Raw genomic sequence first — 21,836 nt, forward strand, 5'->3', positions numbered from 1 at the left:
AACTTGAGCTATCAGTGTAACTGACAGTAATAATAGGTTGTCATGCTCTGTGTGAACCATCGGAGGGCGTGAGACTCAGTTTGTCAGGGAGTTTCATGGATATTTGCTGGCAGAAGAGAAATGGTGAAACTCAGGAATCCATTCCAGGTTCTGGAGAGAAGTGTGCTTTAGTGGAGACACAGACTCAAAGGGTTCGAAGGGACCGCAAGGGTCATCTAGTCTACCCCCCTGCCAAGATGCAGGAGTTGCTGTGTCCAAACCATCCAGGACAAATAGCTAGCCAGTCTCCCTTTGAAAACCTTCTGTGAAGACGCTTCAATAACCTCCCTCGGCAGTCTACTCCATTGTCCTACTGTTCTCAGTTAGGAAGTTTTTCCTAATATTTAATTTAAATCTGCTGTGCTGTAGTCTGAACCCCTTGCCTCTTGTCCTGCCCTCTGTGGCAAGAGAGAACAACTTTTCTCCATCTTTTTTATGGCAGCCTTTCAGGTATGAGAAGACTGCTGTCATGTCCCTCCTTAATCTTCTCTTTTCCAAACTAAACATATCCAGTTCCTTCAGCCTTTGCTTATATGGCTTGCATTCCATCCTTTTGATCATCTTGTCATTCATCTCTGGATCCTTTCCAGTTTCTCTACGTCCTTTCTATTCCTTTGTGACCAAAATTGGACACAGTACTCCAGCTGAGGCCTAATCATCGCTGAGTAGAGCGGTACTATCACCTCCTGTGACGTGCATGCTATGTCTCTTTTAATGAAACCTAAAATTGCATTTGTTTTTTTTTTTCAACAGTATCACATTGCTGACTCATGTTGAGGTTGTGATCCACTACAACTCCCAGATCCTTCTCAGTAATGTTGCTGCCAAGCCATTTTTTCTCCATTCTGTATTTGTGTATTTGGTTTTTCTTCCCTATGTGTAGCACCTTACTTTTGTCTTTGGTGAATTTCATTTTGTTGTCTAGAGCCCAGTTCTCCAATTTTTCAAGATCCCTCTGAATTTCAGCTCTGTCTTCCAAAGTATTGGCTACTCCCTTCTAGCTTTGTGTCACCTGCAAACTTGATCAATACAGTAACTCCTCACTTAACGTCCTCCCGCTTAACATGGTTTCAGTGTTACGTCGCTGCTCAATTAGGGAACATGCTCGTTTAAAGTTGTGCAATGCTCCCTTTTAATGTCGTTTGGTTGCCTGCTCTATATGCTGCATGTAAGATTTTCGTGGAAGAGCAGCAACTTTACAAGGGAGCATTGCACAAGTTCCTCTTCTCCTCCTCTTTCCCCTCCCTCCCAGCGCTTCCCCCACCGCCAAACAGTTTTTTGGCTGCGCTTAGGACTTTCTGGGAGGGAGGGGGAGGAGCGGGGAAGCACCTCGTCTCCACTCCTCCCCCCTCCCTCCCAGAAAATCCTAAGCCCGCCAAACAGCTGTTTGGCAGCGTTTAAGACTTTCTGGGGTCAGGGAAGGAGCGGGAATGCGGTGTGCTCCAGACAGGAGGTGGAGTGGAGGTGGGAAGAGGTGGGCCTGGAATGGAGCAGGGATGGGAAGAGGCGGGCCTGGAGCATCCCTCAGCAAAGTCAGGGCCTGTTCTTCTCCGGGTAAGCTGCCACTGCTGCTGCAAAGGTGCTTCCTAGCGTCCTTGCCTGCAGCGGGCTGTGCCTGTGTGGGGTAAGCCAGGGGCACTTCCCAACCACAGTACAGTACGGTATATAATGCCATTTGTCTGCCCCCCAAAAATTTCCTTGGAACCTAATTCCCCGCATTTACATTAAATCTTATGGGAAAATTGGATTTGTTTAATATCGTTTCACTTACAGTTGCATTAACTACAACGTTAAGTGAGGAGTTACTGTATACTCTTTATACCTCCATCCAGGTCATTAATAAAGATGTTAAACAACACCGGACCCAGGACGGATCCCTGTGGAACATGACTGGAGACCTCCCTCCAGTCCGACATCATTCTATTAATAGTTACTCCTCTGCCTGTCCTCATGCCCCCAAGCTTGGCCCATTCTACCCTGTCCCAGTCCTGTCTCCATCATTTGTGGTGCCTTGCCCCAGTCAAATTTTCCTTCCTTTCCCAGTCTCCACTTTTCAGGCTTCTCATCCCAGTCCCAGGCTCCTTGCCCAGCCAGTCCCAGGTCCCCTGACCCTGTTTCTCATCCTATCTGTCTCTTCCCCTCCCCCCCCCCCATTGGCTCCTAGCCCCAGACTCAGTCCTTCCCCCCCACAAACACACACACCTTTCCTTAGACGCTGCCCCGCTGTCCTTGTCCATCCAATCCCAGTGTTTTTCCACTTCTGTCAGCTCCTTAGATCATAGAATATCAGGGTTAGAAGGGACCTCAGGAGGTCATCTAGTCCAACCCCCTGCTCAAAGCAGGGCCAATCCCCAATTTTTGCCCCAGATCCCTAAATGGCCCCCTCAAGGATTGAACTCACAACCCTGGGTTTAGCAGGCCAATGCTCAAACCACTGAGCGGATCTCAGTATTCCCCTTCCCCAGCCAACTGGTCTACAGTCACCCCCCTCATTTCTCTCGCTGGCTACCATCACCCAAACAGCCCCAGCCTCTCCTCCCTTCCCGTCCCTGCCCCTCATTCCCAGTCTCAGTCCCCTTGTGCAACAAGTCCCAACTTGTCCTCTCCTTCCCCCACACCCCCTCCAGTCCCCCGGTCTCCCTGCCCAACTAGTCTAGTATCGCACTCCCCATCTCCATCCCTCAGCTCCTGGTCTCACCAATCCCAGTCTACTCCTTCCCTTTGCCCCCGGCCTGACTTTTGTGCCCTCTGCGTTTGAATCAGATGGCTTTCTCCTCCACATTGCCTGTTTTGCCAGCACATGGCTCATTGAAAGCACAAAAAGAGACAGGCTCCATGCTCTCCATTCCAGTGCCTGTCACCACCTCTATCCAGGGCAGCCATGAGCTGCAATTGCAGAGAAAGTCCTTCTGAACCCTGCTGGCCTTGGGCTGGAGGGAGCATGCTCAGTCACTCTGTGGGGATGGCGCATACTCAGTCACTACATGGGGGTGTCTCATGCACAGTTTGGTCAGCACTAGAAGTTGTGAGAAGCTCAAACTTGCTTAGTGGGGACAGACTCTTCAGAGATTTAGCTGATAAGCCCTAGCAAGTCTCTATGGAGCATGTACAAATAGGCCTTTGAAAACTGCTCTTTGCAATCCGGCCATGTTTCAGTAGATTTTCACAGGGATGGCAAAGACAGCCCCCCCCCCCCCCACGGGTTAAATTTCAAATCTGTTTCCCAAAGCATGGGGGCACTCGTGCATTTCAAGGAAAAGGTCATCAGTATTTTTAACCAGTGCCCAACAGCATATTTTCCCTAACTTAATTCTTGGAAATGGCTGAATTTCCACCACCTCTACCGTGCTTCCTCCCCCCGCCCCCCCCCAAATAAAAACCCCACAAAAAACAAAAACCAGACTGAGGCAGATACTAGACATGGAAAATTTCAGCTGCAATGGTTAAAATTTGACAAGTTTTGTAAGCAACAGAAAATAGGGTCTTATAATGGGAAGTGTCAGGGGACCTTAATAATAGGCAAGATTACCAACCCCACTTGTCGTATGTAGACAGTGCACTTCTTTTTTCACTGTATTTTCGTCTGTGTAGAGATGGAGTTTTGTTTACACACATGAACCATATGCTTTGAGCTGCGAAACATCTTTAGGAATAGTCCTCAGACCTTTTTCATTTTGCTACTCATCTCTTAAATCAGCCTAGATTTCTCACTGTTGTTCCACTCTTGCCTAAGGGTTAAAAAAAAATCTATTCCGGCAGAGCTTGAAGAATAACTGTAGATGGCCTCAGGATAATTTTTCTATTTCCGAGCTTGCAATTTGCTTTATTTAAAACCAGTGGTCTGATAGCACCTGCTCTATTTAGGGCGCCTCATGGGTTTCATCATATACATCTTCTATTTTTTGAACATTTGTAATTGAGCTTTGAAAATTTACCTTGAGCTGAAACCTGCCACATAATGACTCTGAACAGGAGCACAGTGTGGACATGCAACAGCGGTTTAATTCCAATGCTTTAATAAAAGTTGCACAGAAACTTGCCAGTTTAGACATACCTTTAGACTTGGTCTACACTGCATGCTTACTTCAGTATAACTATGGCTCAGGGTTGTGAAAAATCCACACTCCTAAGTGACGTAGTAATACTGACCATAACCTCCTGTGTAGACTGCTCTATGTCAGCAGGAGAGCTTCTCACACCGACATAGTTATCACCTCTCGTAGAGGTGGAATTATTAAGATGATGGGAGAGCTCTCTCCATCGGCTTAGTGTGTTCACCGGATGTGCTACAGTGGCGTTAAGTTGGAGTAGTGAGTCACGTACGTCATTGGGAGACAAACTTAAATGAAGACACATCCACAGCTAACTTGATGTAAGCTGCCTTGCCTCGACCAAGCCGTGTAATGTAGGCCAGGTCTAATACTGATGATGCTGTGAAATCCTATTTTTCCAAAATATTCCATTTCATAGTATTTAATCAAACTTAGAGTTCTATCAGGAAAAACAAATGCAGAAAATATATAGACCAGGGCCTGATAAAATACATCATGGAATACTCAAGGAGCTGACTGCGGAGATAACTGAGCCATTAGTGATTGTCTTTAAAAAGTCACGAAAGATGGGTGGGATTCCAGAGGACTGGAAAAGGGCAAATATAGTGCTGATCTATAAAAAGGGGAATAAGGGCAACCTGGGCAATTACAGACTAGTCAGTTTAACTTCAGTACCTGGAAAGATAATTGAGCAATTAATTAAGCAATCAGTTTGCAGACACCTAAAAGATAAGATGGTAAGTAACAGTCGGCATAGATTTATCAAGAACAAATCATGTCAAACCTACCTAATAGCTTTCTTTGACAGGGCAGCAAGCCTTGTGGATGTGGGGGAGGGGTAGATGTGATATATCTTGACTTAGTAAGGCTTTTGAGACTCTCTCACATGACCTTCTGATAAACAAACTAGGAGATAGAGCCTAGATGGAGCTACGGTAAGGTGGGTGCGTAACTGGTTGGTAAATTGTTCCCAGAGAGTAGTTACCAGTAGTTCAGTCAAATTGGAAGGGCATATTGAGTGGGGTCTCACAGGCATTGGTTCTGCATCCAGTTCTGTTCAATATCTTCATCAATGATTTAGATAGTGGCACAGAGAGTACACTTATAAAATTTGCGGACGATACCAAGCTGGGAGAGGTTGCAAGTGCTTTGGAGGATAGGATTAAAAGATCTGGACAAACTGGAGAAATGATCTGAAGTAAATAGGATTAAATTCAATAGGGACAAGTGCAAAGTACTCCACTTAGGAAGAAACAATCAGTTGCACATATACAAAATGGGAAATGACTGCCTAGCAAGGAGTCCTGCAGAAAGGAATCTGGGGGTCGTAGTGGATAACAAGCTAAATATGAGTCAACACCGTATCAGTGTGGCAAAAAAAGCAACCATAATTCTGGGATGTATTAGCAGGAATAAGCTGTACACAAGAAGTAATTCTTCCACTCTACTTCGTGCTGATTAGGCCTCAACTGGGGTATTGTATCCAGCGCTGCATTTCAGGAAAGATGTGAACAAATTGGAGAAAGTCCAGAGAAGAGCAACAAAAATGATTAAAGGTCTAGAAAACATGACCTATGAGGGAAAATTAAAATAACTGGGTTTGTTTAGTGTGGAGAAGAGAAGACTGAGAAGGTACATGATAGTAGTTTTCAAGGACATAAAAGGTTGTTGTTAGGAGGAGGGAAAAACATTTTTCTCCTTAACCTCTGAGCACAGGACAAGAAGCAGTGGTCTTAAATTGTAGCAAGGGTGGTTTAGTTTGGACAATAGGAAAAACTCCCTGTCAGGGTAGTTAAGCACTGGAATAAATTGCCTAGGGTAGTTGTGGAATCATTGGAGATTTTTAAGAGCAGGTTAGACAAACACCTCTCTGGGATGGTTTAGGTACTACTTAGTTCTGCCTTGAGTGCAGGGGACTAGACTAGAAGACCTCTCAAGGAGGTCCCCCTCCAGTCCTCTGATTCTATTTCAAATTTCTACAGTAATTCACCCAATCTACACAAACCAAAGGTTCACACTTATCTAGTTCATCGTTCAAAGTGCTATGGTGTCTGTGTGAAAAAGGGATCTGAAGGCAAGTCAGACACCAAAAAAGTGTCACTTGAGCCTTTTTAAAACAGCCATTGTAAACATCAAATAATATCTGCCCCACCCAACAAACTGCTATAGAAAAATAAAGCACTGCGCAAACTCCAGTGAGCATTTTAAAATGATAATACAACCCAAAAGACAGTTTGCAGACCTTTTCCACCCCCTGTTAAAATGGAAATCCTGATGCAGCCTTAACTGTCGTGGTGCTACATCCCACCATAATATTTCTACGATACATTAGGGCCAGGATTCGAGATAATGGCACAAGCTGGTGTCATTTGATCAGTGGGTTCCTCGGGTATACTCTTAACTCCTCCTCTTCCCAGAAATAAACTGCTTTTAATAAGCAAATTGTTCTAAAATTCTCATTGATAGCAAAATTGTCTTGAAAATTGCTTGCACAATGGGGGCTGGAGGAGACTTTGGGAAAGAAGGACATCCATTGAGTTGAATGGGTCAGTTTATACGTCTCAGAGGTGTTGTGTCAGGCTTTTCATCTCCATAAGATGTTTGGTTTCAGAGTAACAGCCGTGTTAGTCTGTATTCGCAAAAAGAAAAGGAGTACTTGTGGCACCTTAGAGACTAACCAATTTATTTGAGCATGAGCTTTCGTGAGCTACAGCTCACGATGAAGTGAGCTGTAGCTCACGAAAGCTCATGCTCAAATAAATTGGTTAGTCTCTAAGGTGCCACAAGTACTCCTTTTCTTTTTATAAGATGTTTGATTTATCTGAGCACATCCCATTGAGATGAATGGGACACTTTACGTCTCTGCAATCTTCCTGTGTTTTAGAGAGTTGAGCAGAACCCTCCTTGCTAACTCTAGACCCCAAAGTGGAGTACAGAGCCTGGGACTCCCCTCCATATCCCCTGTCTGCCTTCCGCTAAGAGATGTGTTCCTCACAGGCCACTGGTTACCACCTCCCTTCCTCCCTCCCTGTTGCTCCTCTACTACTGGGCAGGGGGAGCATAAAGGTGGCCAGGAGGAGTACAGCTGGTAGCAGAATGGCAATGAAGACCCTCATTACCCCCTTCTTCAAAAAGCCAAAAGAAACTAACTGCCTAAAAACTTCATTAACACTGAGGTAAGGTTAACTTCGGTGCCACATGCTATTGCAGAATGTTGTGTGCACCTGGACTTAGTTAGTGATCCATTTGGATGCAGATATATCTCTCTTCATATCTGAATGCAGAACATTACCACATCTCGCAAGTAATCCCTGTACCGGTCAGTATGGCTGTTCCTAACACAGGATAGGGCAGTTGGAGTGCATGCAGACAAAGGAATGAATACAGTTATGTGGGGCACAACATACTACATGAGAAGGCTCGTTTACATTGTCATTCCCTGTTGTAGCCACAGGGCAGCCCTGGCTGAAACAGTATCTTGCCAGTGGCTCTTTACGGTGGGGCTGGTATGCGCGATAATGTGGTCTGTCCAGCTTTTCAGAGGTTTAAGCAGAGGTGCACTTGACTTTGGGGAACAGTAAAAGGTACTATTGGTCAACCTTAACTTCGTGTTAAAGTTTTGGGTAGTGAATTGTACCTTAATTTTCTAGTTGACAGCGAGAAAGCAAGAAGAGCTTGTGCTTCTCTTTTAACTGAAGAGTGTGCAACCACTTACACAATACTGCATGTGGTGAAATGAAATCGTCTGAACAGTAAAGTCTGTGTTTCAGGAGGGCTTCTAATGAATGTATGTCACTACTTGAGTGGAGGAAACCATGATTGTTTTTCTCCTTTCCTCTATGACTTAAACCTTTTCCATTGGTTCATTCTAGTGCTTTTTGGTGGTATTCTATTTCTGGTTGGAACATGGATGAGTGGGAGGACTCAATAAATGTGACTGGCATCTTGGTTTGTTGTCAGAGATTTGGGTAGGTTCTGCTGTTGGGATGGATATTGATTCAGATTGCTCTGTGGGGCAGGAACATAAAAAGGTCAAGCTGCTCTACTGAGCATGTTTTTGAACTCACTGGGTTTTGTGGTAGAGGGTACAGGTTTAGCAGCTGGAAGTTTGGGTCACCATTTATGGTTTCTCAACATAGCCGTTGACTAGGAGCAGACATTAGCCTTCTTAGGTATGTCTATGCTGCATTTTAAAACCCATGGCAGTGAGTCACAGAGTCCGGGTGTATAGGCTCAGGCTTGTGCTGTGGCGCTAAAAACAATGGTGTAGATGTTCCAACCTGGACTGGAGCTCAGGCTCTGAAGCCTGGGGAGCCTGCGTGGGTTTCAGAACCTGAGCTCCAGCCCAAGCCCAAATGTCTACACAGCTGTTGTTAGTGCAGTAGCGTGAGCCCAAGTCTGTAGACCTGAGCTCTGAGACTCGCTGCTGTGTGTTTTAAAACGCAGTGTAGACATACTCACTGCTCTCAATCAAAATATCCTTCCCAAGCTAACTACCATTATGCAATGTATTGTATTCTCGTTGTCCACTTTGATGCCAATTTTTGCTCTGTGTGGGAGAATTATATGAAACACTCTTGATAGCTTCTGTCTTCTCAAAGGGTCTACACTACAAGCTCTACAATGGCAAATCTATAGACACTTCCTACAGCAGTAGAAAGGGTTTTTCTTACACCCCTTTGAGGGCAGTATTTAGGTTGATGGAAGAATTCCTCTAGCGGTGTATACAGCAGGGCTTTGTAAGTCATCTTAACTATGACTCTTAAGGGTGTAACTTTTTCACAGCCCAGAGTGACAAAGCTAGGTCAATTTAAAGCCATGTCTGCACTATGAATTTACATCGGTATAACTACGTTGCTCACAGGTGTGAAAAATCCACACCCCTGGGAGCGACGTAGTGTTAATGATTTAACCCCCTGTGTACACAGCACTATGTTGACGGGAGGCTTTCTCCCGTCAACATAGCTACCGCCTCTCAGAGAGGCGGAGTACCTACTCCTGGGAGAAGCCCTCCTGTTGGCTTAGGTAGCATCTTCACTGAAGACTTTTCATCATGCTCTAATGTTTAATGTAGACCCTCCCTAAGTTTTAGGTATAGACTAGGCCTAAAGCAGCAGTATTATTCCATCCTGAATGGCAGTGGGCCATGCTCTGGATTTTAAGCAGTATAGAAGAGAACAGAATTTGGCCCATACAGATGAAGAATTAAATGATGAATTTCTATCCATTTTAACAATGTCTGGAACAGCATAAAGACATAGGTATAATAGCGGTCTGCTTGCTTTTCTATTTCGATCAATTTATGAAGAGATCAGTAGGTGGCATGTTAACTTGCTCATTATCTCCATTTTAAAATATTACTCTGTTCTGTAAACATCTGAAATCTGATCACAGGACTTGATTTTGTGAGTTGCTGAGTCTGAATTGAGATCTCTTCTCCACTCCCCTTAAAATAAACTGAATATTGATATATGGGAAAGGACTTAGATTTTTAAATTGTCTGTCTCTCTCATGTGTTAGTAAAAGAAATTAGCCTTTGTCCATACAAACAGGGTTTAAAATATTTACAAAACAATTATTAGCTAAAAGGCTAAGGGAGTATCTACAAAGGCAATTATATTCCAGAATAGCTATTCCTGATTAACTCAATGTGTGGATGCTCATATTCTATATTAGTTTAATCATTGTAGATTAAGATAATTCAGAATGAGGCAATCTTATTAGGAATAGCTATTCTGGAATAATAACTCCCTGTGTAGACAAGCCCTGAGTCTGTTGTTAGGTTAGCACAGACAATGAGAAGGCAGACTTCCATGAAGAATGTGTGTGTGCGCGTGACACGCACCCACACCCCTCCCAAACTGCTGAGAAGTGGAGGCTTTGGAGATTTCTACTAGGATTCTGTTTGTGGGTTCTGGTGTGGTTAGGGGTTTCTTTTCATATAAATGTCTGGCTATTAGATTTGAAGCCCAATTGCCCCATATTTCTCTTAGAAATGAGAAGCTTTCTTTTTCTCCTTCTACCTCAGTCCTAGAGTCTTCTGGCTGCTGAGAGAATGTAGGATCTCCATTGTTCGATTCCTCTCCAGATTCTTGGCTCCTGAATGGGGGAAGAGTGTGTCTGCTACTGGCCCCTAAACCAAGGCTGCTGCTTTTTTGCTTTTTTTTTTTTCCTCTCTGAACACACCACTGTTTACATTGGCTGCTGTGGTTCATAGCTTTTCCCAAGCAGTAGCATGAAACTGACATGATTCTTTGCATTTTCACAGGTGCCCAAACCATTCTGAATAGCAGCTGTGAAACTGACTAATTTTGTTAATTTCAACCTATTGCTGCTTGGGAAAGCTGCAACCTGCAGCAAAGACCCTGCAGCTGTCTCCAAACCTACAAAGTCCAGTAGCGCTCCAGTACTGGGTTATATAATAGCATCATATTAGAAATATCTTCTATTTCATTCTTTATGCATCGTAATGTTTTGTTTGCTATTTTGACTGTTTTACATTGAGCAGGTTTTTTGTTTAACTATTCATAATGATCCCAACAACTTTTGTAAGTTGTTCCAATTAATTTACAGACCAGCCACATGTGTATGAGTAGTTCAAATTATTCCTTCCAATGTGGAAAACTTTGCATTTGTAAACACTGAGTTTCATCAGCCAGTGTGCTGCACTTTCACCTACCATTAAGTTCCTTTGAAGTCTCTCACAGTCCTCTTTAGGTTTGACTACCCTAAGTAATTTTGCCCCCTGATCTGCAAGCTATGTGTATGAGGGCAACTAACATGTTTTTACCTAATACTCTGGTTGGGCCATATTCTCTGAAATATGAATAGCTACTAATTTGTTGCTGTGCCATATAACATTTGAAATTACATTTACAGCCTGGAAGAGAGATCTCTCTTATCTTTATGCCCTCTTCATGGAACTTAGATTTTTCTTTCTTCAAAACATTTTTGTCTTCAGGCATATTTTTGTAAACATTTCTGAAATTAATCCCTTGCTCAGTACTCCGATATGAGCAAAATCTCTCCTGTGAGTTGTACGTTGTAAGTATAGGCCAGCACTTATCCTGTGTCAAGCAGGGTCATTGGGGGCTGGAGAGGGGTCAACATGGGACGTGAATCTGCACTAAGGTTCTTTCCCAAAGCAGCAGGGTGGGGTCTTCTCTAGCACTCTCTTGAATGCTATGAGAGGGACCCAGCTAAGGCTCCTGTTGAAGCAACCTGGCCCCAAAAGGGTGTGATCTGCCAGTTTGGCATGGCCAACCCCACATACATGATCTAATTAGCAGCATGTTGCTCCTTCTTGGGCCACTCTTGAGAAGTGCTCCAGAAAACCATGTCTTCCTGTTCAGCCTTTCCAAGTGAGACAGCCAGCTGTGTGCTAGCAGAATGTCTCCGGGACCTTCTCTGCACCCAGTCCTCTTCCCCATCTTCCCTTCCCCAGTGGCGTTGTATTGTGAGGGCAAGATTTTGTCCAGTCTTGGAGTACATTAAGTCAAGGTTAAATGGCCGTATTGGATTGTCATAGTCCTCTGTTCCAGGCTGCAACTTTTCCCTTTTTAGTTCTTCTTTCTTCATTCTGCTGTTGCTGCTGCTTGTACCTGACTTTGGGTATGCCTACACTTGAAATGCTGCACTGTAGCGTAGCTGCTTACCAAAGCAATGGAAGGGGTTTGTACATTGGTGTAGTAAATCCACCTATCCAGGAGGCGGTAGCGAGGTTGACAGAATTCTTCCATCAACCCAGCAGTGTCTATAACCTGGGCTTGAGTTGATTTAATTACATTTTTTGCAACTCTGAGCAATGTAGTTAAGCCATCCTAAATTTGTAGTGTAGACCAGCCCCTTGACTAGCAGTGCAGATGATCTGTTACTCTTTCCAAATCCTAGTGAACACTGTACTGTAATTGGAACTCCAGGAGACTTTTTTTATTTTTAACTTACTGCTCCCAAAGTCCAAATATGCCACCTCAGAGGTGTGCTTAAATTCTATTTAAATGGAGCTCTTTCCAAACCAGGCTTCCACCCAAGTGCCAGATTCCCTTAGGCACATTTTGGGGATCACATAAATACACATAAAACAAAGTTGTTCACTTAGGCGTAAAAACATGTTAAATGATTTTTCTTTTTAAACAGTTTGTATGCAAATTTAAAAAGTTCACATTTTAGGTTTGTGAATGTGGTTGTTTTAGAAATATTGTGCAGTAACCTCCATATGATGTGACACAAGGAGTTCTACCAGAACTGTCATTATGCTTTGAGTGTTAATATAAGATTGCAAATGGTACAGGGATAACTTACTTAACAGGTCACAGTACTAAATACGTGTAAGTTTCCTCAAGTATAAGTTTAGGTTGCTGTATTTTTACAATGTTTGTGTTAAATGGATATATGTATTTGTATATGATATGTAGCTATAACCGGTCTTTATGTAGTCATTGCTGTGAGTGTTCCATTATGCTGATCTTCCTATTAATTTTTGTGTGTGTGTGTGAGATGTTTTGCATACAATAGATAATGCATGCATTTGTATTGTATACGCATGGTTATATGTTATACATACTGTGTGTTATAGGTATACTGTGTGTTATAGGTATACGTGCGTGTGTTTTCCACTATATTAGCTTTTTGGTGGATATGGGATTGTAATAGGATAGTTCATCTCTTTCCCATTCTCCCCCGCCACGCCTTTTTTCAGTCACCACCATTTAGGTTTGTACACATCTTTTGGATTACAGTAGAGTATGTGTGGGGTTTTTTCTTTGCTAGACTAAGGGCTTTTAAGCATAGGAAAAATAAAAAATCTTTAGTAACTTGGGTGTTTTCCACTTTTTTAGCAGACTTCCGTGGAAGAAAAACAAAACTACTGTTACATAACTTTAAATAATATATTTAGTAGTTACATTACACATTTATTTAAAGATACACTTTAAATTATTGTTTATATTTTATTTATCATACTTTGTATTCTGTTTGAGGAAAGTCAAACTGACACAAAACATGACAATTAATAAGAGATCCCCCAAGAGTATCCTGGTTTTTAAAAGTTTCCTCCGCTTTGCAGCGAACAACTCTGCGCCTTTTGTTACTGTGGTGAACGAAGCTCATTAGGACAAGGAGATTTAAAACAATTCAGTCCAACACTAGCGTTTATCATCCCCTGGAAGAACCAGCCTTTAAGTAAGAGTGAAACCAACGACAGCAGCGATGGAGCTTATGAGAGAACTCCAAGGCAAAACTCAGTGCCGCGCAAACAAAGAGGACAGAAGAAGTAAGTCTGTTTCATCATAAAAACTTCAGTCATGATTTTGTTGTAATGTTGATTATTGTAGAGAGGCCAGGAAGCATATATGCAAACATTGTGCAGTGATAAATGAATAATTTGAAATTATTTTAAAACCCCTTGATGCTTAGTATTATTAATCTGTGTTTGAAAAATTGCAAACCATGTCAGAAAAATAGCAATCTTTCTTCTGCTGCTTCTTGTTAAGGTTTTTTCCCCTAGAAGCGAGAATGTGCTCTTTTTTTGGAGAGTACAAAAGTAAAAGAAACAGACTTACTTTAAAAGTACAAATGTATTAGTACGTTTTAAATAGATTTTAGAGAGAGTATGCAAAAGAACAGAAGAGGAGTAACAGATTAGCCAGTTGATTTCTAAACTGTTGTGTTTGTGTACTTTGGGGAGGCAAGCAGCGTGTGTGTGAGACCTTGTAATCTTTCTTCCCTGGCCCCCTCCAAAAATAATCCTTGCGACTGTAAAAAGCAACGTGCTATGTGAATACAGTGTATTCTACTGTGCTTAGAACTCTTTTTGTTGTTTTTGTGTGTGTCAATGTTCTGTTTTTAATCCATTGAAGTATAGTAGTATCCCAGCTGCCTTTTGCAATACAGCACTTATTTAATAGCTATTTCTGAGAAATTACATTCACGTACACATCCCTGTATAGTCCATGTTGAAAGGTTATTGAATATATTTATGGAAATGAAGTTTAAAATACATCTATAACTACAAATGCAGATTTTTTTTTCAGTATTTGCATAATGGAATAGATTTTTTCTTAATATATATTTGGATTTTGTAATTCTGGGTTTTTGGCGTTACCATGGTAAAATGTGTTTTTGTTTCAGAGCTGTCTTGCTCATATGTGGATTCAGTTGTGCTGGCTGATTAGTAGAGGTTTTTGTAGCCTATGGGAAAGTGCAAAATTAATTTAGCTTGGAACAACTAAGCAGCTCTGTCCCTTGAGGGTGATGATGTAATCATCCCCAAGTGCCATGCTGGCTAACATCCAAGTTTAAGTACTAAAGCATTGTTGTGTTGGAGTTTTCTGATTGGTTGCTAGCTTTGGACTGCTGCCAATACAGTGAAGAAGTGAAGTAGGAAATGAAACAATAACAAAGAGGCAGCCTTTTAAAAGGATTTAAGGTGGTACATTTTAAGGAATCCTGAATTATCAAGGCATATGTAACATTAAAAGTACTGTAGACATTTAAATTTAAGTTCACGTTCAGATTAGGTTTATTCAATTTAAATTTTTTTAGTTTAATAGCCCTTGATTAAGTATGAATGCTGAATCTCCATATAAAGCTGGCAGTGATTTTATCCATTTGATATTAAGGAACTATAAACACAAATTTAAAAAAACAGGTACTCAGATTTCCTTTTTATAAAATCTGATATGAATGTGTAATTCTTTTTTAGATTATTTCAAAACTGATAGTAATTCAGTAACAGAAGCCTATGTGAATAATACCTGGTTTGACTGCATCTAGGGGTACTTGCCCTTTTTGGGTAGAATGGGTTAATTTAATATATCAGTTCGTAAGGGGACTATTTTGTTCATAGTAGTAGGTGCTAGTATTGAAGGTTTTGATTTCTGATGTTGGACACTTTTTTTTGTTATGACATAAGTCATTAGGATATAACTTAGTGCCAAGGATTGAAAACTTCATCCACTCACCAATAATGAGAGAGAAGCTTTTCTTGACAGATGTGGAGGGGGTCTTAGCCATCAAATTTTTGCACAACTTAAGCTTTCACTTACATTTCCCCATCTCCTTGCCGTCATGTTTCTGAAGGTAACCTTCAAAATAAGCCAAATGTAAAACAAGAGAATTTTCTATTCCTGAGTCAACACACAGCTCTGTTGCCTGCTGTAGCTCATAGATTTACCAATCAGTAAGGTAAAATTAACATAAATTTGGTCAGGTTCACTGTTCTTTTTCAGAAGGGTACAAGCATCATGAAACTGTCAAGAACTATGGCAGTTTCATGCTGCTGCTACTGTGGACATCTATGAATAGCCAGGGAGGCATATGCTTGATTTATTAATAAATAGGGGACTGCCAAATTCACAGCCATGAAAAACAGGTCACAGATTGTGAAATCAGACTTCCCCAGTGAAATCTAGCTTTTGGAGGGGCGGGGCAGGCCTTGGGGCGCCACAGCTGGGAGCTCCTACCATTCACTGGGATCCAGCTGTTAGTCCGCCAGGCTGGGGAGGGATGGGACTTCTCCTGCGTGGCTGCTCTTGCTGGGAGAGCAGACTGAAGGTAGCAGCCGCGGAGCTTCCTGCAGCTTGAGTAGATTCCCGGAGATGGAGGTGGGTCTGATCTCCCCTATGCTGCTGGGAGAGCCCCAGCTGGGAGCTGCTCGTCCTCTCAGGACTGGGGTGGGACAAGACTTCCTCTTCCCTTGCACAGCCACTCTGGGGGGGGGGGAGATCAGACCCACCTACCCCTGGGAATCTCCCCCAGCTGCAGGAAGTTCTGTGGCTGCTGCCAGCTCTGAAGGTTCCCAGCAGCACAGGTGAGATCAGAGCCAGCTCTGGAAAGCTCCGCAGCTCTGAAGGCCATGCAGAAGTGAGGGTGGAAATCCTGCAACCCCCCTACATCAGCTTTGTGACCCCTCCACAACCCACTTTTGGGTCAGGACCCCCACTGTTACAACACCCTGAAATTTCAGATGTAAACATCTGAAACTGTGAAATTGACCAATTTTAAAACCCTCTGGCTGTGAAATTGATCAAAATGGACTGGGAATTTGGTAGGGCCCTAATGAAGAAGGAACCAATTAAAGATTGAGACTACCCAAATTTTAGCACCCCCCCTCCATGGCAACCACTCTGATGTCTGAGGAGACTAGACATCTCAGTAAGGCTAAATGCAGTGCTTTAGAAATCCAAGGCAGAAACTTTTTTTTAGGTGGGGTTGAGGGAGTCAGGTTTCTCTGGTTAATGGGTTAGTGAGTCTGATGTTTAGTGGATAATTTTTTGGTAGGTTGGGTTAAAAAGCCAGAAGGGAGGATTCCCTGTGCTCAAATAGTATACTCTGTTGTTTGTGGTTTTTTTAATAGGTTTGATAGATTCTTCCATTTTATCATAATCTAGTGCTTTTTGTATCATTAAATTCTCCTTTTCTAGCCTCTTTCTCTTACACTTTGCTATTTTGTGAATTTTGGTTGTGTGGGATAAAGACACAGGACCAGCTCTGGGCACCGGCAAAGCAAGCACAAGCTTGGGGCCGCACGATTCCAGGGGCGGTATTCTGGCCATCCTTTTGGCTTGGGCAGTTGCACGCTCGGAGCTTGGGGCAGCAAAAAACCTAGAGCCAGCCCTGCAAAGACATCTGCTGCCATTGAACCTTCTCCATTCTTGGCCTTTTTCACCCTTCCCCCATACACACTAGCTGTGTGCTATCCTAGCAGCTTACCTCTGTCTGATATGGCAGAGTCTCCTTTGAGAATATTGTCAAAGCTATACCCACAGACCAGCTGTCGAGGTTGCAGAGAGGAAACCATAAGAAAGCTGCAGCTGACACCCTCTGTTTATACCACCTCCCTCTCTTTGTTCCAGGTTTTCCCATTTCCCCAGAGAAATATCCCTTCTTTGCCTGGATCTGTATCTGCTTGTACTTACCTAACAATCTTCTTCTGGAGATGAAGCAAGTCAAACAAAAAATGCAGCTTGAAAAATTTGAGTATGTATGGCCTGAACAATGAGATGGTCAGGCTGGACAAAGGGCCATTTAACAGCGTCATTTTTTCTGGTGCATATGACTTTTAACTGAAAACATTGTTCTTTATTTTCTCCTACTGATATAAATACAGTGTCAAAATTCAAGAAACTGGGCTAGTTCTCCCCTCCCCCCTTTCTTTGATGTATATTTTATCACACAGGGAAAATTCATTTGAGGCATTCTGGTTTTTTTAGATCATTTGGAAAACACATAGCTAATTGAGTAATAAACATAGACTGTTTTAATTGCAGAGTTACCTACCCATATTTTTTCTCTCCTCTACAGAGAGAGACCTCGACAGAGTGTAGCATCATGTACAAGTGTAAGCACTCAAACTGCTTCTGACGATCAGGTTGTCAAATTCTGGGATGAACTCAGTTTAGTTGGCTTACCAGATGACATTGATGTCCAAGCCTTATTTGAGCCAACAGGTAGGTATACGTTCAGCTATTAGTAGTATGTGGTACATATTTATAATGGTTTAACTGGAATTCAAACTAAACTTTTGTTTAAATAATTCTTTAGTTTGGTATAGTGATTGCCTCTTTGGGGGAAGTGAGGAGCAAAGGAGAAAGAAACAGAGATAATACTTCATAGTTTAAACTGTCATTTTATTATAACTCCTAAAGGCCCAGTCCTACAAAGCCTCCTTCTCATGTGGCTTCACTGGGGCTACCTGAACAAATAACAATTAGTCCTGAGAGGAAGGGCTTTCAGGATCAGGTCCTAGGATTGTAATATACATTTTTAACTTTAAGGTTTCATTTAGGTGTCTGACAGAAAAATCAAGAAGCTTTGGGCTATTTTCTCAGAGCATTTTAGTTCAAATGTTGCCCTGCAATCAATCTACACCATATGCTTATGTATAGGGCTCTACCAAATTCACAGCCATGGAAAAGGCATCATGGACAGTGAAATCTGGTCTCCCCTTGTGAAATCTGGTGTTTTGTGTGCTTTTACTTTATACTATACAGATTTCATGGGGGGGGACCAGTGTTTCTCAAGTTGGGGGTCGTGACCCTAAAGGGAGGGTTGCAGGGGGATCGCAAGGTTATTTTAGGTGGGGGTCACAGTATTGCCACCCTTACTTCTGCACTGCCTTCAGAGCTGGGCGGCCGGAGAGTGGCGGCTGCTGAATGAAGAACCAGCTCTGCAAGCAGCAGCGCAGAAGGAAGGGTGGCAATACCACACCATGCCATCCTTACTTCTGGGCTGCTGCTGGCGGCGGCGCTGCCTTCAGAGCTGGATGCCTGGCCAGCAGCCACTACTCTCCAGCAGCCAAGCTCTGAAGGCCACGCCGCCGTCAGCAGCCGCACCAAAGTAAGGGTTGCAGTACCACAACCCACCCTATAATAACCTTGTAACCCCCCATCCCCAATTCCTTTTTGGGTCAGGATCCCTACAAGTACAGCACCATGAAATTTCAGATTTAAATAGCTCAAATCATGACATTTACAATTTTAAAAATCCTATGACTGTGAAATTGACCAAAATGGACTATGAATTTGGTTGGGTCTACTTATGTCCCACAAAAGAAGAAAATGTAAGAACTCAGAACTTGTTCTGTAAATATTATCTCTGTACTGAGCTTAGTAGTGGTGTCACTTTTTCAAAATTCTCTGAAAATTGGTTTCAAAATTTGATTGTAAAGAAATCTCTTTTAAATGAATTTTAAAATGGGGTCTGGTCTCCTGATGTTGGATAAATTTTAATTATTCCATGTCATCAGTATTGGAAGATGCTTACAATTCTTTTTACTTTAAGTCCCTTATTTGTGTTACTAAATGCAGAGTTGCAATATACAGTTTATATGCTTAATAGCAAATTTCAAGAGGTACGTACCATGAGTCTTATATGGTATGTCAGCATAGAATACCTTCAGCTGAGGCGAGAAATATTCGCAGTTCATCATTATACCATATCCTTATGGTTTTCATTCTTTTGCCAGCAGCTGAACTGAAAGCCATTTTAATAGGTACTTTGAGTCCTGGAAGGTCTATTCTTATAGTCTAAGTTTCCCAATATTAGTACAGCAGGCTCTTATTGGTGAGTGTCTCTGTATAATGACAGCTCACTATTGTCATCACAGTGTTTTTACAAAACAGTTTATGTACCAGCCCTGTGCATGGCACCTTGTGATCTTTTAAAAATTATTATTTGTTTACGGTAGCAGTCACAATGTGCTTGGTGCTTTCCCAACAGACAACAGGAACTGAAGGAGTTCACAAGCTAAGGACAGATATACAGACAAAAAGTTAAATAAGTGAGGGGCAAACTGAAGTTAACTTTGAGCGTATATGTACACACAGACCTGTCACAGGTGTATTTGTATATTTTAGGGTACAAAAACTAGAAGCTGAAAGGTATATAAATGTGTGAAAACATCTGGTTTTTTTTCTATATAATAAAAACTGCAGTATGTAGATAAATTGTTGATTCCTTCCTTCTCTCACTTTTCCTGTTTCAGTAAAAGACTATTGTCCTAATTCTGCAAGCACTTACCACTAAAATTAAGCTCTGTATTCTCTAATAAGGATTGCAAGATCAGGTCTGTTTGTTTGTTTGTTTGTTTGTTTTTTAAGGTTTTTCCTTTAATGCTTATTTTGAAACTCAACTGCTGCTTGGCAAAGTTGTAAAATCGTGCAATTCTTTCTCAATGATAATGCATTAGGTCACTGCTGGGCTCATCACCGCTGTGCAGAGTGGTCGTTGGGAGTATGCCAGACTGAAGAGCAGCTATCGGTGAACGTGGACAAAGCTGTTGTCTCAGGGAGCACAGAAGTGAGTAGAAAAAAAGAACTTTTCCCCCAAGCCTGTAAAATAAAAATAAATTCAAATAAGACTACAAAATGTCACTCACTGAAAAATATCAATTCCTAGAGCTTTGTTCTGCCTTCTACATTCACAGTAATGGTTTACTGTACAAGTAATCAGATTGTAATCTACAGTTGATTTCAGTGGGAAAACTTGTGGAGTATCGAGTACTACTCAGCTTGATTTTGCGTGGCAGAATCAGTCCCGTGGTTATTGGAAGCTGACAAGGGGTTCGCAGAAAAAAAAATAGATTTGTTCAAATTAGCAAATGCCTTTTTCATTAACACTGATATTCATCCTAGCCTTACAATTTTATATCATCAAAGTACAGTTAATATGGTGTTGATATACCCAAATACTCTTAAAAAACAAAACAAAAAACAGCCCCAAAAAAGTGTGTAGTAATAACAAAAGTAATGTGAGTGCAAAGAAGTACTGCCATTTTATGTATTGGGGGAAAAATGTGTTTGGTTGGTGGTTGTTCTCATTTAAAGAAGAAACTATATGAAAACAACAGCAGGTGCCTTGAAAGAAGGCAGAGTCCTTGTAATGACACTTTCTTGGCTTGGTAACAGAAAGAAGGTGCTGCCTACCTGACTGAAAATAGACATTTCAGTCTGTATTTCAAAATGCCAAAAAGACCCACATGGTCTTTGTCACATGCAGTCATCTTTTTGTATTATTGATTAATTTCCAGTAAATTATTTTAATCATTTATTTATTTATTACAGTGAATAAACAAAATCTAGTTTGCCATTACGTCAAGCAGCTTAACAGTGCAAACTAATTGGCATCATTACTGCTATTTCAAAGAGTAACACTGATATTTGGAATTTATTTACCTTTATTTTCTTTAAATAATTGTTTGTTGAAAAGTTATTTCTTAACTTGATAGTTTATGGAAGTTTTATTTATTTTAATGTAAGTGCTCCCTAGAGGGTGTGAGTGACAAAGTCTCTCAGGTCAACAGTTTTTTTCACACATGAATGTGCAAATCAACTTTATCACCTAATATTTACCTTACTCCATGAATAATTTCATTGATTTCAATGGACTACTCTGAGTGAGACTGCTCAAACTGAGTATAAGTGGCAGAACTGGGCCCTAAATTAACTAGAGACATTAAAACATTTAAATATATTGATAACAGAAATGTTTTGCCAATAATATTGCCAAGTTGCCTTTTTTTTGTAGTCAGACTATTGAAGAACTGTTAAATTTTTCTTCTTTAACATTTCCTTTTTAAAAAAATAAGACACAAAATTGCTGTAAATCTGTCTTCAAATTAACATTGGCCTTGAAGGCTTTCAATAAACTGTGTTTTAAAGAAGGGATTTCCATTTAGAATGGAAATATCAGCTTGACTACTGTAATACTCAATGGTGTGTTATGTATAAGTTTGTCATAGGAGAGTGGGCCATGAATGACATGTGCAAAAGAAAACTTTTAAATATTGTTTGAAAACTTCTGCACTGTATTTTGAATGGAGATTCCTATAAATTAAAGGAAAGAGAAATTGTGTGTTGGGAGACAAACTGGATATTACCATAGTATACATGACCACATACGCAGGCATGCACACATCACATAAAAAAAGATATGATTTTTGTATATGTATGGATATAAAACTTTCATGTTTTTTATAATTATTATTTCAATTTCAGTAGCAACTAGGGCCCATTGTGCTAGGCGCTGTACAAACACAGAACAAAAATACAGTCCTTGCCACAAAGAGCTTAGAATGTAAGTATAGGACAAGAGACAACCAATGGATCTAGATAGACAGGGGAGTACAAAAGAACACTAAGACTATTGGTCACCATGATAGGCAGTGGTCTTGGCATAACAGTAGTCTAGCCGTTTATCAAGTTGTGTGGATAACAGAAAAGGAGGGTTTTGAAGGAGGATGAGATA

General features: G+C 41.4%; 1 protein-coding gene across 10 annotated transcripts in view; it reads left to right on the plus strand.

The window, feature by feature from the left end:
* The window catches only part of KMT2C (lysine methyltransferase 2C), a 328,257-nt gene that overhangs the window by 106,761 nt on the left and 199,660 nt on the right, over nucleotides 1-21,836 (plus strand). For all 10 annotated transcript variants that reach the window (XM_048837560.2, XM_048837566.2, XM_048837562.2 and 7 more), the window contains 3 exons: nucleotides 13,156-13,362; nucleotides 17,394-17,539; nucleotides 19,780-19,889. In XM_048837560.2, coding sequence (XP_048693517.2) covers nucleotides 13,156-13,362; nucleotides 17,394-17,539; nucleotides 19,780-19,889 — 463 coding nt within the window. The remainder of the gene's footprint in view (nucleotides 1-13,155; nucleotides 13,363-17,393; nucleotides 17,540-19,779; nucleotides 19,890-21,836) is intronic.

Source organism: Caretta caretta, chromosome 2 (assembly GCF_965140235.1).
Source record: "Caretta caretta isolate rCarCar2 chromosome 2, rCarCar1.hap1, whole genome shotgun sequence".
Lineage (NCBI taxonomy): Eukaryota > Metazoa > Chordata > Testudines > Cheloniidae > Caretta > Caretta caretta.